The 25427-nt window shown below is 38.8% G+C and overlaps 3 protein-coding genes across 3 annotated transcripts; 1 reads left to right on the top strand and 2 right to left on the bottom strand.

The window, feature by feature from the left end:
* On the bottom strand, positions 1-4348 carry LOC124408587. Its single transcript, XM_046885617.1, has 4 exons — positions 3250-4348; positions 2004-2790; positions 434-621; positions 1-119 (listed from the first exon to the last, which is right to left on the bottom strand). The coding sequence occupies exons 1-4, from the start codon at positions 4237-4239 to the stop codon at positions 54-56; spliced, it is 2031 nt and encodes a 676-aa protein (XP_046741573.1). The 5' UTR covers positions 4240-4348; the 3' UTR covers positions 1-53.
* Positions 4349-5905: 1557 nt separating this feature from the next.
* LOC124408588 (calreticulin) lies at positions 5906-10783 on the top strand. The gene is made up of 8 exons (XM_046885618.1): positions 5906-6072; positions 7014-7118; positions 7783-7986; positions 8281-8432; positions 8862-9128; positions 9223-9459; positions 9682-9825; positions 10061-10783. Exons 1-8 carry the CDS (start codon positions 5988-5990, stop codon positions 10076-10078), a joined length of 1212 nt encoding a protein of 403 aa, XP_046741574.1. The 5' UTR covers positions 5906-5987; the 3' UTR covers positions 10079-10783.
* Positions 10784-12109: 1326 nt separating this feature from the next.
* On the bottom strand, positions 12110-14966 carry LOC124409308 (E3 ubiquitin-protein ligase TRIM23-like). The gene is made up of 6 exons (XM_046886847.1): positions 14753-14966; positions 13946-14506; positions 13477-13585; positions 12994-13367; positions 12541-12909; positions 12110-12431 (listed from the first exon to the last, which is right to left on the bottom strand). Exons 1-6 carry the CDS (start codon positions 14819-14821, stop codon positions 12243-12245), a joined length of 1671 nt encoding a protein of 556 aa, XP_046742803.1. The 5' UTR covers positions 14822-14966; the 3' UTR covers positions 12110-12242.
* Positions 14967-25427: the final 10461 nt, after the last annotated feature.

The raw sequence follows: 25427 nt of genomic DNA, 5'->3' as shown, positions 1-25427 counted from the left end.
TATGTCCAGATCGGAAGTTGAACGATAGTATATAATGTAGGTTATAATATAAATCATGTCACGTGACATCGCCTCTCTCGTATAATAATATCACGGAAACGTTGCGTTTCACGAATCATCTGCAAAATAGAAGATAGAATTATTATTCATGTATGCCGATTAGTAATTTGAAGAAAGAAAGAGCATTACAGCAGGTATGGTTAGATTCTTACGGCTAACTTGTTTGCGGTCTGATAAAAAAATGCGAGCTCGTTTCTATACGAAGTATGTGACAATGACTGCCGATCTCTCGCGTCGCGTCGGCTGCATCGCCGGTCACTGTCACAAAATTCGTATAGAATCAAACTCACATTTTGTTTCGGAGCGAAAACAAGTTAGCCGGAAGGTTAAGGCATTAATTAATGAATATTACTGAACGTGGATATCTTCCCACCTTTTTCGTTTCTTTCAAAGTGACTGGGATGTAGGATGCGTTAATAGTCGATGCTAAATTGCTGTAGTCTCTATAAAGGACGAACTGCTGTTTCAACCAATGTCGTATTTCAAGGACACGTTCATGAATCATTCGCAAATGTAAACGGCTCTCGCAGTCCAGGTCAGCGATCTTGTCGTCTTCGAAATCTGGATCGAACATACGAATCAAATATTTGATCGAATATTTGTATTTTTATCTTCTCATCGTTGATTGGTTTTTATTTATTTTATTTTTTATTACCCACCTACGCTCTCTTCTTGACAGAGAGAAATCGTGATTTGTTAACGAATGAAGAAAACTAAAGTTCAATTCAGAAGTCGAAAAACAGTAGATAAAAATAGTCGAGAACCGGATTTTTGACTCGTTACGTTATATATAATCTGTTACCGCACAATCCGAGCGAAGTCAATATAATTATAACTGCATATCTAGAAAGCAAGCAACCGTTTTTGGGAACTTGTTCGATCCTTGACAATTAGACAAAGAGAGGTATCGGATCGTTGACCTCGTCACAGCGGGGAAAGTGGGGACGTATTCCCAAGATCATGAATTAGTAATAAAATTTAATTTTCGAGTTCGTTTGATTGATTGTGAATAACTTCTGTGCATGTATTTTATAAAAATATTTCGTGAAGCAGCGATAAATATGGAACGAGGCAAACGATGAAAACGCAGTTTTCTTCTTATGTTCTCAGAACTCTATATAAATATACATCTTCGTGTTTTTGATTTTCTGACGCGTTGTATATGTATACATATACATACTATATACATACCTATACGATGCACAAATTGCATGTCCAAATCGACTGAATAAACTTTCTTCGCAGCAGAGTACATGGACACATACCTATATGACTATACAGGCATGTATATAAGATGGTAAGAAAAATAAATAGGAATACGTAAACTCAGTGATTAGCAAATGAACGGTCGGTTCGTGGCTAATTTTAGTACCGGATTGCCAGAATTCGTTTCTCGTACAGCTCGTAGTTCATCCTATCGACGTACGTATATGATCGTCCTAATAGCTCCCAGGCTTTTTCAGAGCAAAAGGTAAAGAGAAAAGTGATAAATGATCAGTGAGAGTTCAACAAAAATTGAATCGAGATTTTTTTTATACGATCTAAATCAGGTAATCCCCTATGTGTGTGTATGTGTAACGAATTGATACTCGGTTAATAATTATCACACGACGATACGGTTCAGGTTTAATATCAACATGAGCAAATTATACCTGGTGTATACACAAGAATAAAAAAAATGACTGGAAATTTCACGCCGACGAAAAGCTTTTCAAAAATTCGTTATACTCCGTTTTTTCGGTTAAATATATAGTTCTTGGTTTTCGTTTTTTCGTTTTTTTTTTTTACCCTTTTCGTAAAAATACAACAAACGTCGCCCGGCCGAAGCCCCGAAGCCCTGGAGCAGCATATGATCAGAGGCGGCGAAGCTGCAGGCAGTAGCAGGTTCGAACTACAGCGAGGCTAACGGTAAACTATATACTCCAGTGGAGGCACCAGTTTACCGGGTCGTTTAAAGGCAGCGACGTTCGGGAGGTCGAGCGGCTTGAAGACGGAGCGTAAGCGTAGACTCTCTTTTCGTTGCAATCCAGAAGACGACGAGGCTGCGGCGCAGTCCCCGAATCCGTCATCCTCGTCCATCATTTGCTGAAGGTATCTGCGTACGCGAGGTCGGAGCTGCTCTCGCTCCTGTTCCAGAAGAAGCTCCTTCAACCGCCGTCTGAGCCTTTCCACGTCCCCGGCTACTCGTTTCGCGCCTGATTCTTCTTCTACGCCTGCAGACCCGCAACTCGGTTTCTTCCGGTCCGCTTTGGTCCGACTTTTACCCGCCCGGTGGCGCTCCTCTATTTTGGGTTTTTTCGACCGGGGCTTCCCAACGCTGGTCGCAAACTGACCACCGACGGCGGAAGCTTCGTCGGACGGTGGAACCTGTTCAGGTTGCTGTACCGCCGCAGAAACGTTCTCCTCTTTTTCCCAATCCTTGAAGCGAGTCTGCAGGTCGGGTTCTTCGACCAGTGAAACCGGAGCTTCGATCCTCGTCCGATTTCTCACGCTCTTAGACTTCGCTTTTTCCAAACCCCTTTCGTATTTCTGGAGTACGTCGGTGGAGTTGGTGGTAGACTGCAGATTTCTACCTTCCATGAGGAAAACTATACGACGATTTTCCATCACCGTTTCTTCCTGCTTAGCAATAATACCCCCGTCGTTTCTCTTCTCGGTTTCAGAATCTTCTTTGGACGAAAGTCCGGAGGAATCCCTGGAAGAAATTGCAGTCCGAGTCCTTCGCTTCACCTAATCAAAAAAAATTCTGTTATTTTCTAAAAAGTTTTTTGTAGAATGTCTTGAATTGATTTTTGTCCGCAAAAATCTCTAAAAAAGAAAACAATCCCCGCCTCCTTTTCGTGTTATTACATTTTTTTTACACGAATTATCAGAACGCGCAATTTTCTACAATTATCTACGTGTATAACTATAGGTGTTTCTATTCACAAAATTTTATGATCAGCGAATTTACTATACTTTTCTCTTAACAAATTGTGGAACATTATAAATTTTCGTAGAATATCGTTATACTTTTCTACGAAAATTCACGGAGTTTTATGGAATGAAAGTAAGATTTTTCCATTCTATTGTAAATAATTGTAGATGATCATATGATCTGTCGTAATACATGATTGTATTCTGAGAAAAATCTGTTTGAAAAAAAAAGATATTCGTGCAAATTATCAACATCGCAGAAATTATTTTCACCCGATTCGTCCGGCGAATTTCATCGCTGCGATCAGTCGAAGGCGGCGAAGACCTGAGGAGACGAACGGGGCTTTCGGTGTTTCCGTTCGTCGATGCTCGACGCTCGGTCGCTTTTACATAATCACTGAGCTCAGGATCCAAGCCGACGTCGCATTTACTCAGGACGCGAATCACCTTCGGCGCTACGAGTTCGGTGAGCTTTTTAGTCTCCGACTGCATCGAAGTAGGCGATGAGCGTTGTGGCCTATAAGAGCCCGAAGGCGAAGATGAGGCTTTCGGTTCTTGCGCCTCCAGATCCTCCTCCACGATACTGAGAGTCTTAGCAGAGGACGTACTTCTAACAAAGTCGTCTGAGTAGCCAGCGGAAGCCATCAAGATCGGTGAATCGGCGTCCAAGGTGCTCGCTGGCCGTTCGTCCCCATCAATTATCGACTCGACGCTTTTCATGGTGATTTCTTCGCCGAGAGAAGGGACGTCTAGGTGGTCAGAGACCGGACGTGAAAATGGCGTGGTCGGCCGAACGACTTCCGGCACTTCTTCGCTGATCGAAGTTTCCGTCGTCAACTTGCCCGCGGACTCTCTCTCGGATTCGACCTGCAGCGATGGAGTTTCGGATCGCTTTCTTGCCTCCTGGTTTTCGGCTTCGCCGGCTGCCGAATCGGCTCTTTGATAATTCGCCGATTCTTGCAATGGAATCTTTTTTCCCGACTTATAGTCGAAAATCGTCACCAACTCGGCTCCCTGACCTCGACGTCCTTCGCTGGGCTCCAAGTGAGCGTCGGGCATTCTCACGTCTAATTTAGGCCGCGCTATCGCATCGCCGGCACCAGATGCACCCGCGGGTTTCGACACTTCGTCTGCGCTGTCTACTGCGCTTATATCGCTCAAGCTGCCTTGCCGTTTCACGTGATCCTCGCTGCATTTCATTTTGTACTTTCTGTCGATTTCCTTGAGCTTCATCAAGGCCGCCGTGGCCTTCGATCGCAACATTTTACTTATTTTTATATGTTACGCCTTTTATACACTGCGATGAACTTTTCAATTTAGCCTAATTTTAGCTGTCAAACGATCCTCGTTATAATACACTTTGTGCCTCGCAGATCGACGCGGCACTACCGTCGCCATGATGTATACAAATTCGTTGCTATAGTAACGGAAACGTTACCTTAACACGAGGAGCGATTCCCCCACCGTTAATCGGCAGGGTCACGTGCCACTTGCGGTTTGAGTTAATTTTCCTTAATGATTTTATCTAGCTAAGCGGTGGTTAATCACAGAAATTTCCAACTTCTTGGAAGATATTATGATATTTTCAAAACCACCTGGAACCTTAATTGCCAGACCTAATAACTGGCACTGCAATGTGCAGTTATACATAATCGAATGTTGCGATTTATGGCCGTATTCTCGGAAATTCCAAAGTCCAAATGTGCTAGCTGCTGGGTAGGTTTTCGCGAAATCGTTCGACTTTCCAGGAGCTCATCGAGACACTCATGAATAAATTGAGACAGCCGTCTACGTGCAAGCTTCGAGAAACATTATACATACATACGTATTTTTAACACCACTTGCAATTGGATTTCATGATTTTCAATTATCCTTTTTCCGTTCGCCACACGGCCGATGAGGTCATTCAAGCCTTACAAAACAAATTCTTTCTTTTTTCTTAAAAATCTTGTATGACCTCGCCGATCATATCACATATCATCATCGTCATACGACAACTCGTAAACTGAGTGTAATATATATATCCTACTGATAAATTTCAAAAAATTGCACATAATTTCAGCGATCATATTACTATCACTTGCTTTAACTCTAGCTCGAGGTAAAATACGTATGCATATGATAAAGCGGATAACGTGGCAAGAGTTTATTACGTCGTGTGCATGCATAAAAATTCTAAAATGTTATACATGCTTGAGTTAGGCATTAAACTTATGACCACTATTCTATTGTTAGAAACTTGATACAGCCACGATTAAAAGCATTTTCTCATAAAACCACCGAAAAATTATGTTGAAATGTTTAAAAAAAGTTGATCACTTTCCAATAAACATGTTCTTCTGAAACACATAATTCTCAAAATATCTTCGGTACACGTGAATTCTTCGTGAATCCAAAAGTTTATATTTATTTAAATGCATGAATACTTTTTATGCAATCTCTAGCCTTTACAGTCATTTTTTCATTCGATGAAAGTACCATATTACATTAATCTACGTAAAATGTATACAAAAAGTTATCCGAAAGGAAAGGTATGATGTGCGATTGTTTGCAGAACAGCGTGCTTGCCTATCAACAGTAAGAAAGTGAAAATTCTCCTGCATCTCAGTGGTTTTGTTGATAAATTCTCATGTACCGTACAACGTGACGAATTTTTCAGAATCTTTCCACCTGCCGTTGATTCGAATCATTTTCATTGGAATAAAATTCCGGCCTGACTACTTCGCGGGATGCGCCACGCCGGTTGATAACTCTGCATTATCGACGCGACGTGGTGTTTACCTCCGGGACCTCCGGATAGTTGTTTCGTCATCTACGTAGCGGCGCCTCATAGGTCGACGAGCGTGGTCGGAGGTGATTGGTTGAAAACAGGGAACGAATGAGCGTTCTCCATCTGTCTGGCCCGACGGCTGCTCGGTGTCTCGGTTTGCCACCACGTCTGGCATTATTGGCTTGTTCCTTGTGCGAGTAGGACGATTGACGCGGGTTATTTCGCGATCCCGGCGCCCGAGATGCGGTCTTTTTACGCGTACTTCGCCCTGTTGGCGATATCGGCTGTATGTGCTGAGGTCTACTTCGAAGAAAAGTTCCTCGACAGTAAGTACAAGTCATTTTCTTCAACCCTCTATCCTGTCCGTACTTTATTTCTCCCTTTTACTTTTCGTCACCCTCCATCTCTTGACAATGCGTCAACTGCTGCTCCTGCTGCTACTCTGTGAAGACGTATCGCTCGACGTTCACCCTCCTGGACTTTCGATGTCAATTTATCAACCACACCCTTTGAATATTACCATCTTCGTGTGCATCGGAAGCCGAGTAGACAAATTCCGTTAAAAATTTCCCTCTGTAACAAATGCCTGATTCAATAAATTCCCTACTATAGTATCATTATCATTATCATCATCATCATCATCATCATTATTCGGTGCAACGTATCTACTTCCCGGCGAAAGCTTGTATCGCAAATATAATCAATTAATCACGGTCTAGGAAATCGATATCGTTCGACATCAGAGTTTCATTGGCACTTATGTCCGAGATTATCGGATAAGGCTAAATTTTCGGCACCGGCCAGCATTAGTATCATCATTATTATTATTATTTGTAAATAAAATGCACACGAAAATGCCGACCGGCACGGCAGGGACGAACGAATGAACATAGGTGGCCACTCTCTCTACCTACTCGGATTATCGAGCGCTGCCATCTGTGACAGTATCGCCGTAGGTATGAGACGATGTGCTATCATGTAACACACTCTCAACGCTTCCTTCCGCTAATTGAACTCCAGACTGGGTAACCGAGACCCGGCAAGTATTCTCGTTGAGGAAAAAATTAGCCATTAGGAGAGAAGTGCCACCGTGATTTTTGTTGACTTTACCTTGAAATATATACGCATTTATTTTTAAAACATGGATATTTCTTTCAATTTCCCATTTATTATTGAGTTTAATTAAAGTTTTCGCCCGTTTTTTTATCCGTCTATTAATGGCGACGATAATTATAGTGATCCTAATATTTTTTTCTGTTAATTCTAGACTCGTGGGAAAAAGAATGGGTATATTCTGAACACCCCGGTAAGGAATTTGGAAAGTTTGTACTTAGCCATGGAAAGTTCTGGAATGATCCCGAAAATGACAAAGGTTTGTATCTATAATTATTTTTGTCTTTATCTATAATCTGCCTTGCTAATGTAAACTAAAACTAATTGATATTCAAATTTTTCAGCTCAAGTAATTGATTTTCTCACAGAAAAGTTAATCAAAATTCTTTAGCTTCGAAATCTTCCAAATTTTTTATTTGTCTATTTAGGTTTAAGCTAGTATCAATGCGTATAAATATGTTTAATCATATAATAATTTTTAAACTTGAAAAAAAATGACTCATGTTGAATTAAAATAAAAGAAACTTGCTTTTTTACTAAAGTTATACATATATTTCATCTTCTGTAAAGCGTGAAATTCAATAATATCAACATAATTTTTGCGAAACGTCATTAAAGGAGGAAAAAAAAAAGTGTAATAAGAAAACATTTTTATAACATAAAGATAAATTCAAGTTGTTTACTTTCACTTCGTTCCAGACTTTTTTTTTTATTGCATAAACATTATTTTCTGTATATTATGATATATTTCTGGTTAGAAAAAATTTACGCGACGTACCAGAGAATTATTTTCTGAAGTTTGCTACTTGTAGAAAAGTGAAAGAATGACAATTTGAACATCATTTCAATACTGATAAGTTTTATATCATATTCAATTATATCTTCCGAACGATGATTTAGTTTTTTATACAATTGTATAACAGGTATACAGACGTCCCAGGATGCAAGATTTTATGCGCTCAGTAGGAAATTCACTCCATTCAGCAACAAGGACAAACCACTGGTTGTTCAGTTCTCCGTTAAGCATGAACAGAACATCGACTGTGGAGGCGGATATGCCAAAGTGTTCGACTGCTCGTTAGATCAGAAGGATATGCATGGAGAAACCCCGTATCTCCTCATGTTCGGTTAGTATGATTAAAAACAGTTTGCAAAATTTGCAATTTCTTCACTTTCCACACAATCAAGAACAAGCTGACTTGTTTACTTTTTATTTTGTTATGAAGTATAAATTTAACTCCCGCAATACCAGTGCACTCCTTTTGGAATTGATCCAACATTGTTAGGTTGAATATCTGTGTCTGTTTACATGGTAGTAAAACGGAATTTCCAAATCGTTCTGGCATTAGATCAATAAATAAAGAAATTAAACATATTATTCATTTGTTTAACAAAATTCATAAATTTCATTCCGCATGCAGGACCGGATATATGTGGACCTGGCACAAAGAAGGTTCATGTTATATTCAACTACAAAGGAAAGAACCTACTCATCAGCAAAGACGTTCGCTGCAAGGACGATGTCTACACTCATCTTTACACACTGATCGTCAAGCCAGACAATACTTACGAGGTAAAAAATACCAGCCTTTTTTCACACAAGTCTCTAAAAGCGATGAGGTTGCCACATGCTATTAAATACCAATGAGCAGAAGGTCTGAAATACTAATAAAAGTCATTCACTGTCCATGGATTAACGAAAAATTGAAAAAATCGAGCCTAGAGTCACTCGTCAATTCTCACCCTTGTGGAGGATGAGTGCTATAGGAACTCGAATAGTAAAACGCATCTTACTTATGCCCTGGAATAAGTTATCATGCCTATCTCAGGTACCAAGTGAAGACACAGATCATTATAATGAAAGATCGAGTTGTACAAGTGCTGAGATGATGATTTGGATTGTTTTACCAAATCATACGTCACCTGGCCATTAATTTTTTTTGTTATTTCCTTTATGAATGAACAAATTTATTAACGTCTTTGATAATTTTCTTTGCTCTAGGTCCTTATTGACAACGAAAAGGTTGAATCCGGCGACTTGGAAGCTGATTGGGAATTCTTGCCCGCGAAAAAAATCAAGGATCCAAACACTAGCAAGCCCGATGATTGGGATGATAAGCCAACCATCCCTGATCCCGATGACACGAAACCCGAGGACTGGGATAAACCAGAACACATTCCCGACCCCGAAGCCACGAAACCAGACGACTGGGACGATGAGATGGATGGCGAATGGGAAGCACCCATGATCGATAACCCTGACTACAAGGTAAGAAGCTTCAATAGTGAGGGTGTAAATATTTGAAATATTTACGAAAAACAAACACAAAAGTAATGATACTTTCATTTTACAAATATTTTAGGGCGAATGGAAACCCAAGCAAATTGACAACCCTAACTACAAAGGACCGTGGATTCATCCCGAGATTGATAACCCTGAATATCAACCAGACCCTGAGCTCTACAAACGTGATGAGATCTGCGCCATTGGTTTTGATCTCTGGCAAGTCAAGGCCGGTACGATCTTCGACAACGTTCTAATCACCGACGATCCTGAATTGGCGCACAAAATCGGGGAGGAAGTTTGGAAGCCTACTTTCGTGAGTAAAATTTTTTCCAGCAAATGAGTAAAAGTGATGCAATGCTATTGATCTATAATTCTAATCAATCCAAAATGATGATAAAAGCAGGTCTGATTATAATGAGCGATAAAAAGCTGGAATTCCTCGTTACTGACAAATACTCTTTATTGAACAGTTGACTTTTGGCAGTACTTTTAGTGTGCAAATCGTTATTTAGATGTTTGAAATTCATTTATTCAGGAAGGAGAAAAGAAGATGAAGGAAGCCCAGGATGAAGAAGAAAAGAAAGAGAGGGAAAAGGAACTCAAGGAAAGTGAAGACAAAGAGGAGGATGATGAAGACGATGAAGATGACGATAACACCATCCCTGACCCAGAAGAAGCAGTAAGTGTTCACAAAACCTTCACGACTACAGAAAAAATTATTAGCAAATCTCTCATCTCCAAATGATGACAAGACGATTTCCGATTATTATGAGCGATAAAAGCCGGAATTCCTCGTTGCTGAAGCTTTATCTGTCAAGTAGTTTCTTTTTAATACCATATAAAGCTTAAGTTCTCATCGCTCTGAACAAATTATTACATGTCACATATAACAAAATGGAATTATTTTTTTCTAGGAACACGACGAATTGTAAATAGTGTGTCAGGTGGCACAAACACAGACTGTATTCCAGGAGCTGCTGCCTAGTTGTGCGACGCTACCAACTATTGCAAGAGTGAAAAAGAGAAAGACAGCTGGAATGATACATTACGAAATGTTATACATCAGATGCTTTCAAACAATAAACAGTGTGTAAATCATACGTGCGGGCAAGATAACGTTGATAAAATTTTAAAAACGTTACTGATCTGCGCAATTTCATAACAGTCGATCGCGAAACCGAGAAAACTAGTTGCTATTATTGAAAGGATCACAAGTTTCTCTAATTGTCGTAATAATAACTTCAAGTGATTGAAGAATCTCCAAAAATCGTCGGAAAAAAAATTATTTAAATCGCGACAATTTTTATTCTTGCCCCCGTGTCCACATCATCAGCTCCAAAAGACTATGTTGTTCCGTTTTTGTTTGTCAAGTGTTTTTATATATTATATTGTATTAAAGTAATTTTGAAATTTACTTTGGATGATACAAGAATTATTATTATTATTATTTCATTCTCCTTACAAGTACAGTGGGTACGCGTCGTAATAATGCGCTGCGACTTCTAATAGTGGTTATTAAATAATGAAAAAAGAAAAAAGTGATGGGTGTGTGCAAATCGTGAGTGAGTGATAACAATAGCTAATAATTGTATCAAACCACCAATAACCATGTAATAAATAAATAAGACTTTTCTAGACTTTACTTTGTTTATTGACACTCACCCATTTCCAATTTTCCACAATTCTTTATATTACCATTTGCATGGGAGGCCAAGGAAGAAAAAGAAGACTACGTACGTTTGTAAACTTTTCCTTACAGAGATTGAGCAAAAAATTATTTTTCCAATATTTTCACGACTTCACCAGAGAATAGATAATCGCCGTAAAAAAAATGGTACTTTTCTCCCGCATTTGCGCTGCGGTCGACATAGAACGCTCAGCTTCTGTGCGTGATTGATTTCCACTTTTTGAGTCAATAGATGTGGCCAGAGATGAGTCGGAAATAAAGTCCTATTATTAACACAGGAATAAAAGTCGAGTATTGCCTTAGGTGATTACTGCCCTCGCGAACACCTGCGGGAATAATCTCGGACTTTCTACCTTTGTTACATAATGTACTATTAATTTTGTACTGATTTCGTAGCCATCTTTTCGACTTTACTCAACACATCAAAGTTTGGAGGTGATAAGCCATTATTATATCTGAAAAATTACATCAGAGTATCTGCTGCATTGATTGCATCTTTAAATTTAGAACGACAAGGTTGATCCAATTGTACACTGACATTAGGTTCAAGATGTGTGATGAAAAAATCGTTTTAACGTTAATCGCATTCAATTATTTCTTCAGCTTTTTTTCTAAATACAATACTAGCAGAAACGTTAGCTGATAATTTTTCGCTTCAAAAGTTACGATACGTATGTCGTATTTTTTTTCGAATCTTGTAAGCAGCCATCACTTGTAGTCAAATATTTGTTTATTACCATCTGCTGACGAAGTTATAATGGTTCAGCTAAAAATACACATTCTCATAAACTCGTTGCTTTTTGCAATTTAATTATGTATTTTATATAGCATTAATTATGGATCCAACTGCAGTGTCTATCCGAGTATCATCGAATTCTCCGTAATCTCCGCATTTTCAGAAACCATTTTATTCGAATTAATTGTTTGTTTTAGCCTGAAGAAAAAATGCTTATTGCATCTTAAAACAATAATTTAAAAACAATAACTTATCCATACCTTTATTCAAGCTTGACGCTTTTGCTGGTTTCACCGAACCATGACACAGGACGACGTGCGAGTACATATTCGACTAACATAAAGATTTTGAAAATTTGTAAAATCTAGCATTAACAGAAAAAAATTATCAACAGCAATTTGTTTAAAACGATAAAGCTTTTGCGTTTCTCTTCATTAGGGTTACATTTGGCACTTTTCTCTGTTACTATAATTTAATACTTTGAGCACACAGCCGATTCTGGTTCCGCTGTCAGTCCTCCGGGACCGATGCCGTGCCTAAAGTGTTGACGGACAATATAATGCTGCTATTTTTTCATGCTTTATTATAAAATGGTAAGAGTAGAGTAGCGGAGTGTGGTATGACACACGCTTACTGTAAATCTAAAAACTAAATTCACTTAGTATTTTTATTTTTAGGTACTATTGGTGTAAAGCGCTTCGTTTGCACCCAATTGCTGTGTCAGCCAGTCTAATCCCTGAATCAGACCAGTAGAATCAGTCAGAGGCGAAGATCCCTCTATATGCCAGGCCCTACCACAACAAAATTTTTGTAAGGAAAGGATTTCCGTCAGCTCTTCGACCATCGCACAACCTGGAACATCCTGAATTAAAAATATATTATTTTTTTTTCTTTCAATATAATCAGTTTTACATTTCATTAATTCCTTAATTTGGACTAGATTATTCAACATGTAGAGATATGTATTGTACCTGTTTGTTGGCATAGATAAGTAACAAGGCGTCTTTCAGTTCGGGTTCGCTAACAATTTTCGTCAGTTCCTTTTGCGCCTCTTTGAATCGCAACCTGTCGCTAGCGTCGACAACAAAAACGACAGCCTGAGTATTGTGGTAGTAGTGCTTCCACAGTGGCCTCAATTTATGTTGTCCGCCAACATCCCAAAGCGCAAACACCAGGTTTTTGTACTCCAGGCTCTCTACGTTGAACCCAATTGTAGGAATCGGTGGACTGCACAAAGCCATGTCCCTCATGGCAAATAAAATACTAGTTTTTCCAGCCCCATCTAGGCCAAGTATCACAACTCGCATTTCTATCTTTGTTCCAATATGAACTCTGTTGTCCTAGATGAATAAATTTGGTAAAAATCACGAGAATTTTTCTCTAAATTTCCCATTACCATTCATCGGGAATTAAGCTTTACGAACCCTGCTAAATATTATAGGAATAGAGGATTCGGGTGTGAGCAAGTCTGGACCAAGCTGAGCGTAATGTTTCTGCTGCTGTTCCAGCGAAGTCAGAACTTGGTTGACATCTCTGGCGCTGCTGAGCAACTTCCAATCTTCAGAACCCAGCAGACTCTCCCACTCAATACAGACTTCGGCAACTTGGGTCCTGGTCATATTCAGATTTTCGTGTAATTCCCGAAGCGTGCAAAGTCTTTCCCTCGTTTCAGCATCAACGCTCATTGCAGCTGCTTTTTCCTGTTTCGCTAGCAGCGACCTCAACTTTTCAAAGTGCTGACGTACTCGCTGCCGAGCATCTTCTATTGCCCAGCCTTCTAATTCCTGTATTGCAATCTCTAGAAGTATTTGAAAAAATGTTAACAGAATGTGTGCAATCAAAAATTGTGATACTGATAATTAGATGTTAACTTCTGAAACAAAAAGAGCCAAAATTATTTTTATTACCTATTCTATGAGCTGTATCCCTCATGTTTTCCGTAAATAGAGTCATTTTTTGCATTGCTGTGATGATTGAAACTCGGATATTCTCAGCCTCTGTCTCTACCAATGTATGCTGCAATTCAATAAACAAATCTAATACACAAATCGAATAATCGAAGTCCTGAACAATGTTCTTGCAGTTTACAGCCGAACATTAATTCCGGGAAACATATGAATCTTTTTTTTAGTTTTTTTAATTATAATACTGAAGCTAGCAGCCAGAGTTAACAGCCAAATGTGCTTATCCTCATAATTCTCTAAGATTATTGGATTTTCGGACTTGATTACCTTATTTGAATGAATATTAGAAAATTTGGTTGCTATTTCTGGCTGCTAGCTTCAGCCTCCTTGCTTAATTCTACTTTCCTTTATTCGTTCAGATTAATGGGTGAATCAAATGGAACTCATTTGTTCGAGAAACTATAGGATTCACCTTGTGAGTACTGTGCCTCCCATAGTCCCTGCAAAGGTAGCACATAAGAGCACTGTTGCACCCATCCTGTGTGCATGTGAATTCAGCGATATGCGTGCTATGAGTGGGACACTTTGGTTTTTCCTTTGGTTTTTCCGACAAAGGAATGCGCCTGTGCCTGGCAAGAGTTTTTGTCGAGTGAGTGACAACGTCACAGGCGTCGCAAAGGTGAGTCATGCATACTGTGCAGTACAGTACAGCGATATGTTTTTCATCTTCGTCGCACGGCTGAGTAGACTGAAGCCTCTCCCGTTCGAGTTTCATGTTTTTTTCAATATTCGACTCTTCCAGCCTTTCCAAGAGCTCGATGAGCACAAAGTTCTTTTTTAGACTATACACTCCATTCTTCTTTATGGCTGTGGGTTGCCGGTCGAAGGGACATAAAAGAAACTTTTGATCCGATACGCAGGGACGAAGACGCAGTAAACAAGAGTGACACACAGTGTGACCGCAGTGAAGTAGACGTGGTACCTTCCCACCTTCCGCAGTGAAAACTTCTTCGCAAACCCGGCATTCTAGAACCTGTTGAATTTATAAATTCGTATTACTGTTCCGTTGCTCTCTGGTAGTGTAAATAGAAATAACCTAATAAGGGGATGTAATGAACAGTATTGAATAAAACTGAGCAGCGTAGTATAAAATTTGAAGAACAATAATTTATCTAAGTCTGTTACAAACAAAGCTGTATGTTGGTCATTTATGTGCAGAACACAATTGTTCTTTCAGAAATCGAAAAGACGATTTGGGAATAATAGAAATGTTTTTTACGTTCGGTTTTGAAGATACTGATGCGGATCTGTTGAAATATTTATTTAGTTGATCCATGTTTTCTGTCATTCTTATTCGACCCTTGTTTTTCAACTGTAAAACGACCCGCTTTGACGTTGCGACTGTAGGATCAACATAGGTGTCAATTTGAACGTTCTTCTCCAATCTCCATCATGTCGACCTGAACCTGAACACGAATTTTGGATTCGGAAGCGTTTGTTATTGACGCATTGATGTCGATAAGAGAAATAAGTGGCAAAGGAAAAGGATTCAAAAGAATCTTCTTTCAGCGTTGTCTGACATCTGCTGTTGATAATGTGATTCAATAAAGTTAGCGCTTGTCGATAAAGTAGTAATCTGCAGAGAAATCCTAACCATTCTCAAATCTGTGCACGTTGAGATCGGTGAACATGATCGATTTTGAAACATTCGATTCATTGCAATTTTTTCTGAACAGATTTACAGTCTTTCAACTGTTTATGACGTTTCACTTTTTTTTCTCCAAACGATTTCCGAGAAAAATCATTTTCTGATCATACTATTCGGTCGTATGTATCATATATCTTAGAAAAAAAACGATAATATGATTAGACGCAAACTAGACAGAACGTATTATCATTCAGGCTTATGCGCGACGGCTTTTCGCGGGTGATAATCATTAATGATTGTTGCAACTTCGTTAAATAAGAAAATATCTATATTGCGACAGAACGGATATTCCGAAATCAATTGTATATGTAAATTTCGGACTTGGACGGCCTTTGTACAATGGCCTGTAGTAATGAAATTGTATACACAAGAGCGTATCCATGCATAAGAAGAGAACTTGTTTTCAACATAATTCATCAACTCTACAATTCCGCTAAAGCTGGCCGACCGAGTCGCAATTTAGTAAAAAAAAATGATCACACGAACTGCTCTGCCTTTAAAAAAGTTTCAAAATTTGACAATTTTTGCTGTTGCTCTTCCAGACCCTAAACCCGGATACATTTGTACGTAGTAAAGAATTGATCATAGCGGTATAAACTATCCGAATATTTGACAAAATGTTGAAATCCCGTGACTAAGGCGTTAAAATGACGCCTCAATTCTGCGAAGGAATTGTTATCGTATATAACTGTAAAATTTTATATAACCACGGATCGTTTGCATGAGCGCGTGGGTTGCAGAACAGGAATTGCATGAATTTGCGCTTAAGTCAGAAACCTTGATATTGACCGTCAAGAGATTGGTCATATTAAACGACGCAGAAAACGATCTATCAAATATGTTAAAAAGCGGAGCGTTCAGTTCTGCTTTCGTAATTCCGCCTGGTTTTGCAAGGGTATGGTATGTATAATGCGAAGCCATTATCGTACGAACGTATATAGGTATGTAGTAGACACATACCATAGACCATAGACTTACAATAGATTCGCCGGAGCGAGTGTATCCAAAGTTAAACTACGTTATGTGAATTAGTTCTGCTCCAAGTGGCACCGCAGAACTTATTCTATTATTCTTCTTTGCCTATTAAACAAACCTATGTATGTATGTGTATAATAGCTACAGGAATAAGTACGTCTGCATATAGATATGCAAGTGCGAGTTACAATGCTTTGAGCATTGTACAATATGAAAATCCTGTAGCATTTAAAAGTTGCCATCACGTTATGCATGGTGGGACCATTAATACACACCTTTTTCCGTATCTATAAGTACCGCAGCATTCTTCCCGCAGTAATGCTGCGCAATCTTACTGACATTCGTAAATACGATAGGTGCGTTGTATTCATTCGATTTCTTTCCACCATCGTAGAAAGTGACCGATCTCCAAAAACGACCAAAAATAATTGATTTTCGATTTATGTTAAATCAATTTTTTTTCCCGATTACTCGAAAATAATCGAAATAATCGATTGATCGATTCAATCTTACCGATTGAATCGAGTCGTGTTCGATTATTTTTTTCGACTCAATTAATCGATGCATCGATTATTTTTATCTTAGTGGTCATCGCTACCGTTCTCAAAGCTGCCTCGTCAATTTTCTTGATAAATCAAGTTTTGTGTGCAACACATAATTTGCGTTCACAATTTACTACACGACGAACTGTTCAGATAGAGTATAATTTTGCAAAATTGAAAACCCTATAAAAATATTACAATTTAATCCTTCCACTGAACGGAATTTAATTTTCTCTTAACTCTAGGCTCAATATAATGAATTCTCTTAACGATTTGATTAAGTTATAATAATTCATGATAGAAAGAGGATGTGCGATCAATGATGTAGCAGGTTTTATTTCATATAAGCAAAGGTCATCGCGTCTGTATTCAATTCTTTTGTAAGTGCCATGTCGCGATATAAAAGGAATTACTAACAGTTCAGGGGCGATTGCGGACATTTATATCTATAATACCTGTTGTTGCTTAAGAGCCAACAACAACGTGCAGCCATTGAAGTTTGCATTCATTGTTATTTTCATTTTTTTTTTTAACGCACAAATGCGCAGAATTTGGAGGAAATATTTTTATCCCGAACAAAAGGACCTGAGAAAAAAACGTGAATCATCATTACCTGTAAAATTCAACCGCGAGATAAAACTCGAGGATTTGATCTACACCAATTCGTGAATAAAAAACGACTTCCGAGAGGCTTTTCCGACTTCGCATTGAGCTGCCGCAAAACTCTGGGGAAATCTCCGTTGGCAGATTTCAGGTTCTGCACGTTAATTATGGAAATTATACCGCTCGAGAGACTCGCGCTCAATCGCCAGAATTTTCAAGGATTTACAAGTATTGCGTGTATGTCTTTACTATACCAGAAATAAAAAACAGGGTCGTCATTTTTACCTACAGCATGGTTTGAACTCTATTCAAACATCATCTGCAGAAAAGCGAGTCAGCGATTCGTGCGTGAGGCAATTTGTAAGAAGCAAAACCTTCCTTCTTGATTTTTCCACCCTAGTGATAAAAATTTGAAATGCTTAATGAATCTCGACTTTACTGAAAACATTTTCTGTTCGCATGGTGGCAATACGTTGCGTAATAAATTTAAGTCCGGCTCTCCGTGGATGGAACGTGTTCCTCGTGTTCCTACAACCAACGCTGTGAATCTGGCACAAGGATGAATCTTCACCGTTTCACGCGCTCGGTTCACAACTTGATGCATCCGAGTTCTTATACTTTTCATATATCTTTCCGGTGCTATTCCGATGTTCCCAATTACGCCCCGCCATTATACTTGAAGGTACGCGCATGAAGGAGTTTGCAATCTGGCCGAAAATTGGCACGCGCAAATTGCTCAAACCGCAGCTGCAGCGGACGCGTGCAAACCGGAAACTCTGCGAAATTATCTGAATTTTATCGACACGTGACGTACTGAGAAGCCTTCGTAAATAGGTGATTTAAATTTTTAACAGATACTCGCGGGCTTCCGTTATCATTAAACACGTTGGTAAGCAATATCTACAACGTATTATAGGCAATTACCAATAAATTGGCGGAAATCGGTTGTTTGTCCGATAACAGTCTGTGGGTATAAAATTAAACAGCAACTCAACACGTTTTGAGATTTATTTCACATGTTTCTCATTTTCGTGATCGACTTCTTTCTTTTCACCTCATCCTCAAGGTCTGTGAGGAATAATTTTTCTTTCGCATCTTCTTATGTCTGGAAATTAAAAGTAAAATATTCATTCACGATCATCGATCGTCGTTACAGATTCATATTAATTTGCATACTCAATTCTTTAGGCTTTTGCAGTTTGAGGTTGACTTAGATGCAAAATAAAAAAAAAACGACAGTGAAAAGCAATTCTAAAAAGATCGTCACCGCTCATGTATGAAAAATAATTATCGTGTGAAATCTAATTAGAATCTACAATGTAATATTTCTGCGTGAAAATTGCGTAGTAAGCAATAACATATAATATATCATTGAGACACACATCAGTGGGTGAGTGTATAATACAACGCGTCGTGTTTAAATCATCTTCACGTATCACTTTCTCCTTTCACCTTTCTCTCTTAAAGCAATTCTCTATAATGTACTTGGACTATGTAACTTCCTACGCAACGCTTGTCCACGTGACAAAAACACCGTTCAAAGTTACTTCGGGCGCCGGTTGCAAGCGAACTTTGACACGCTAGCAGCTTTAGAGGAAGCGTCAGATGTTATTACACAAACTCGGTGTGAATTGTTTAGACTTTCTTCAGCAACAATTACCTACGCCGAATCTCTGTTGGGGTGATTTTTGTAGCAAAAAAAAATGTATGGCCTGATTTTTGGATAACGGTGAATACAAAACCCATAATACTTTGCTAATTGCCTCAGAAATTCAATATTCGACAGGATTTTTTTGAAAAAAATTAGAATTGGTATGTTTTTGATATGTCAAAAAATTTAACAAATTCTCCGGCGTTCGAAATTTGGATTTGTTTATCAGCAGCCGAACATTGACTCGAGAGACATAATAATGCAACTAGATGTATACCAATCAAGACACAAGCTTATGTAGAAAAGAACGCTGGCGTTGTAAGGGGATTTTTCCCATGATAAGTAAATTCTCATAACGTGAAGGATAATAGAATTCGTTGAATGCCCTGAGGAGTTGAGACCTAATTAGCAATTATTATAACATATATAAGTATATATGCAATATGCAGAGACGACGCCGACGACGACGAGGTAACTTTATGGGAAAATGTCTCACGGAGATTGCGTGTATGCGCTTCTATTATGAATAACCTGAGATACATAACAGCGGTGTATTGCCGCAGTGTTTGACGTGACGCGAAGTGACGTGTTTTCCTTATGCTAACGCGATCATTACGCGCGATTATGAATATATGGTGCTTGTTATACGTTTTGACGACACAAAGATGGGGACGCAGCGAATGCGTCTACGAATGAGAACCGAACATAACGTGGACGAGAACATGGCGCCCATAATTGGGCCGTCAGCCGATGATTTTAGGTCCGCAATTATGCGATTATAAAAATCCAGAGAGCTTAGTGCAAGCCGTGAGGCTTTAGTTTTTTCACTTGGAATCGATATTCTGAAGAAAATCCGACGAAATAGGTATTTTAAAATTAAATACGACGGCCATGTCAGAATGACGAATTTTTTCGCCACCAGACGTCACGCCGTCACATTTTTTTCTCAATGAGTGCAGAACTCTGCGCAAAGTCCGGTAGAGAACAAGAAGAGAAGAAGAAGAACGAGAAATAGAAGAAAATTGCTTCGTCCTCCGCAAGTGAAAGTTCCTCCGAGACGCGAGGCCATCTTAGTGCATCACTCTGACCTATGGGATGATCATCCTCATCGGATTATCTTCGACGTTTGCGAGAGTCGCGTAGATGCAAAAGGTGCATCGTGTGTGCAAGACCGCATGGCTTTGAAAACTGCAATCTGCGATTTGCGGAAAAGTGTAAGGACGGGCGAATTCCGAAGGAGAGTCAGGTGACTCGTGCGCTTGAAGACGCTGGTGATGTCACTACTGCATGCGGATCGCCCGGAATCAGAAACACGTTTACCGTGACTCGTAGCTCGTGGCTCGTTCTTCTCTCGGGAAGACATTTTACGGTTTTCAATTCTGCGTTAGATCGTAAAAGGTCAAATTCAAGTTTGTTACAGTCCTTGTAAGTATAAGATACGATAGATTTAAATACGAAGTGCTAAACTGGAATTGCAAAAATTAACCATCAAGTATTTTAATTTGCAAGTGTAATCGACCTTTATGCAGAAAATTTATGTATAGCAGGAATATTAATTTTATTGTTTTCTAAGTTTTTAAGTTAATTTTAAGAATATTAATTTAATTCTTTTGAAATATCTTTTGTGGTTTATTTTTTGCGTCTATTTGAAATTTTGTATAATTTTCCAAATCTAAACTAACTGAAAGCATTTAAAAAACTGAGTAATTATAACTAATTATGCTCAATTTTAAGAGAATGAATCATGGTATTATGAAGTTTAGATAATTTCTTTTAAGAATCATGCCAAAAGTTTAACGTACATAACAATTTTTTTAAGTGTAACAGAGAAGGTTATCGATATTTGAAAAACTAAATTAGTTAGAAGCATCCCCATATAGAGGTAATTAGAGAGTTTCCGCAAAATACATCTTTTTTGAACGCGTGTATAAGACATCAAAATTGTAAAAAGACGAATTGTTATATCACCGTCGAAATCAATGAAAAAAACACGCGATATCGAAGTCCGAAATTGATTTCAACACATTGTATGATTAAATTTGATAACTGATACTGGTGTCGTTGATGCAAATGATAAACGATAGCGTAAAAACAAACTAATGCTTAATACAATAATTACTCGTGAGTCAAGCTGTCACGTGTTAATCGAATGAAATTAAGATTTCCGCTTGATAAATGGGTAACCGTGTACTATGCAGTTGCCTTTCGAGAGTAGTTGGCTTATAAGAAAAACTACTCTATAGGCCTCAGTAATTCAGGTTAATCGAGGCAACCAGCTATAAAAATGTTCTCGCTCTATGCTTCGTGACTAGTTTGTTGTACCGTATAATACGCAGGTACATACAAGCCTGTACTATAAATAACGTAAATCCGGTCTATGTACGAGCCTTATTCCAGAATGCAGAGGATAATCGACTCTGGTATACACGCAGTCCATACCTGCAGCAGGATTAGAGTTATCGTTATTATTATTATCATTATTATTGTTGTTGTTATTATGTAAAACTCCATTCAGCGATGGATTGAAAAATCGCATTCACAGGGAAACTGTTTTGATGCCGTTGCCATGCATATTATATGGTTTATACTGCTGCTGCATCGATGCGGCGTTTTACAGTTACTATTGAAAAACGAAATAAATGAGGAAATTTTACGTAATCTCGAATATTGCAGACATACATGGAGGCACCATTACGCGATGTTGATTATTGTGATGAGGAAGTTGGTAATATTTTATAATATTTCACGTACCTACGATGATATACACCGATGTATATTTTATTATTTTCTTTCGACTCAAATTTCGTTAAACGTCTGTAAGCACATGTTCGAATGTTAATAAATATAATCAAATTACTTTTCTCACGAAGCAGTAAAAATTTTTGCCTGACTTTTTTCTTTCGATGTTTACATTGTTTTTGACGTTCTCGAAATTCCAGATCCCTGCAAAAAAGCAATTTACGAGTCAACGACTATTTGTTTCGCAATGTGAAAGAAGAGGGCAAAAGTGAGGGGGAGAGTCGAGGGTTAAGTGAGTTACCGAGAAATGAAATTTCACCGGATAATTCGGAAGAAATTAGGCGAAGAAAGAAGGCGAAAAAGAGGGGAATAATGCTTTTACTGTGTTGAGTGTTCACAAGATACTTTAAGCGTAGATATATATAGTACTTCAGGTATATTACAAGCGCTCACATGTTCCCTGGGGGGCTGAACATGTCCCATGGACCATGACACGCAGAATACGGTGTATTTCGGATCAAGATGCGGCGTGTAATGAGGAATTTTAATAACCTTAAGCATCACGAGCACATAGTATAAATATACTAGCTACGTACGTGCAGACAAAGAGTCTCTTCTTACATTATACCTAGTGTTGCATGCATAGCTAACTGTTTTCAAATCGAGCTACAGCTGGTTCTACGTATCGGAATTAATGTTTAGGTGTGTTACATTCACATAAGAAGAAGCTGCCGACTTGAGGCAGCAGCAGCAGCAGCAGCCGAGTTACTTTCACTTTCCCACGTGGGGATCTATCAACGCGTACCTACGTACAACCGGCAAGCGGCTCTCTGGATCAGACGAGGAGAACATCTCCGCGAACTATGGAAGGGAATCACCTACGAGGCATCTACCTGTTATACAATGACAGTCTAGTGCCTGTGTCAGGTACACAGACATGTTGCCCCTCACTAACACGAGGTACTTACCGATGCATGTGGCAGATGCCACGGCGCATAACTTCGTCGTAATCCACCTACTTATGCGCTATGTTACATGATCAACGTATCGCAGTTCGTTTGTCAAATTGGAAGACTTCGTGTGCAACATGGGTGTCAGGCGTGTAGGATTGAATACTGAACTGCATTATTTCCACGTCAAATTAAAGATGATCAGGCGTACAGTCCAATGAGAAGTAATCTATGGACGAAAGAATGAATGGGAAGAAAACGGAACAACGGTCATTCGGGTTAACCAAGTTGAATTAAATTTAAAGAATAGCTTTCAATGACCTTCGAGATATTATTCTATTCTGACATTTTTCGTAGTTTATTTTAAAGGCGAATGGATTATCTGCAAATCAGCTGGACTTCTAGTCTTAATTCTTGAACCGTTCAATTGACCGGAACAATATATCAGTTAGAACCAATACGAGTAGCATGTAATAAACTAACGATTTATTTCAGAACACATTCATGTAACGAAAAATCCAGGTCAGGTGATTTGCGTGGAATTTGTTTGGGAACTAAATAATCTACTATTCATCGAACCTCGATAAGGCATACTAATTGGGCTCTAACAAGAGCTGCGGACAATGTAGTTTACCCCAAATTTTGAGTTGCCGAACTAAACTGTTCGGATCAACATCCAGGGTTACACGAATAACTGATTTTCTGGTAAAATTTTCCAGACCCTAATTGAGTTACGGATTCGAAGCCTTCGTTTCCCCATTTTTGTTTCCCTTTAACACTTCTCAGCTGGACTGTACACGTGATACATCTCTAGACCTGTCCTATGTCCGTGGTATGGTCTATGATACCATCAGGTTATTTGTCAATCTCGTATTTTTATTAATCACTCTGATGTCGTTTGTGACATGCATTCGAATTTAAATTTCCACATCAGATCTTGAGTACATTCAAGAGGATCCATCAGAGCGAAAGATAGTGTAAGAGGTTTAAAAAGAGATCCAGATTCTCTCATTACCATGAACATATACGATGATTACACATGTTCTATGATAAAATGTTATAAAATATGAAAACAAATGAATGTTTGCGATAATATTATAGGAAATACTAACAACGCGAACAGTTTTGCGGATATTACACGTCGAACGGTTTGTTTAAATGCGAATACAATGAAGGATTTTATTCCTTAATCTTTGAAACAATAAAACAATGGGACAATGAGGTTGGAGCGACTGGAGGCAGGTATAATGGGGTATAATGCCCGGGCGCAAGTCACACTTTCCCCAGCTCAAACGAAACCTGAACAGAAAAAGAGAGGATTGGTACCCTGCATCGTTAATATACGAGGTGAGAATTGAAATTTAAAGAGAGATTTCAACTCTTTATTAGCGATATTTCAAGGCTGGGTGGCGGCAGCAACGGAAGAGTATCGTGTACTTTTACAGCTGTACCTATATATCTCATTCCCTTCCTTTTTTTTTTTTTTATTACAGATCACGCGTGTACGGTGGTATTACACCGACTAGATATTTCATTCGCATACGCTTAGCACCTTTTTGCATCCGCTTAGGTAACATATCCCTGCAGCCTTACTGCACGAACCCCGTAGATTATGAACTCGAGTCTTGGCATCGCATGCCTATTTTTTAAGATATAGGAATGTGGCGAAAACATTAGAAATAGTTGAAACTATTAATCTGTCCTGAGTGATCGTAAAAGTAATCTGAATAGGATAAGATGGATTCCCGAGTTATACGAAATTTCACAGGCTGGATTCTCGAACCTTGAGCTGTCTTCGAACATGAAATCATAGCTCAACTATTCTTGCCATCATTTTTTTTCACAGCACATACCTCTCGATAATATCTTAGTCAGGAAAATGCTTGTACAGTCGAAAAGAAATCGCAAGCGAGTCAATGGCGGCCATTTTGATTTTTCCCTTGCAACCTGTGACATGATCAGTGGGTTGTCACATATCCTACATTCGTTTCTCTAGAAACTCTTGAGTTGAGTTGTACAAACAACTGACCTTCGCTATTTCGTGCGAAAAATTTTAACGTTTCAAATTTACAAGTATGGTGGTTTGTTTATATAACCGCGACCGAGAAACTACTACAAAGTTTTTTAAGTACCCAACATTCCAACCAGAATTTCGTGTTCTAGTGAACGTAATATCTGGACACTGTATAATTAAACCAATGATACAATCTGTGGTTGCATGTATAATTGAAGCATTTTACGGTGTGGAATCAAGACACATATTAATACCCCTAGACAATTATCTAAATCAAGTCTGAATTAAGGATGAGTGCAAATATGGCGAGAGGAAGATCTTACCTAAGACAGCAATGTGCAAATACGGCCTACATTCTGCACGACAAATTTTTCTCCACATAGGTATAGAATGTATGTCAAAAACTGGAGCTTTCTCTCGTCGCGTTTAAGCCGGCACGATATTATACCTGTATACAATGATTAAATTGTGCAGCTATACTCGAGGCCTCCGATCAGCAGGTTCATTGCTCTCTCGGATTGAACTTTAAAGAAAAAGAAATTTACTGACGCGGTGGATTCAATTTTTGACACCGCATTTCGACGCCCCTTCTAACGATATCCGAGAATCATTGCCGCACTTTGCGTTTCTAACGGAATATTATCACGTATCAAAAACGATCGATCAATTAGAAAAATCATGAACAGGTTCATCCGCTTGTCTATACTGACACGAGTTTGAAAGGGTAAAAATAATGTGCGTGAAAGAGACGAAGTGAACCAACAGCATTCCG

Source organism: Diprion similis, chromosome 8 (assembly GCF_021155765.1).
Source record: "Diprion similis isolate iyDipSimi1 chromosome 8, iyDipSimi1.1, whole genome shotgun sequence".
NCBI classification, from domain to species: domain Eukaryota; kingdom Metazoa; phylum Arthropoda; class Insecta; order Hymenoptera; family Diprionidae; genus Diprion; species Diprion similis.
Note: the sequence above shows the minus strand (reverse complement) of the source record. Positions and strands in the feature narration are given on the sequence as shown.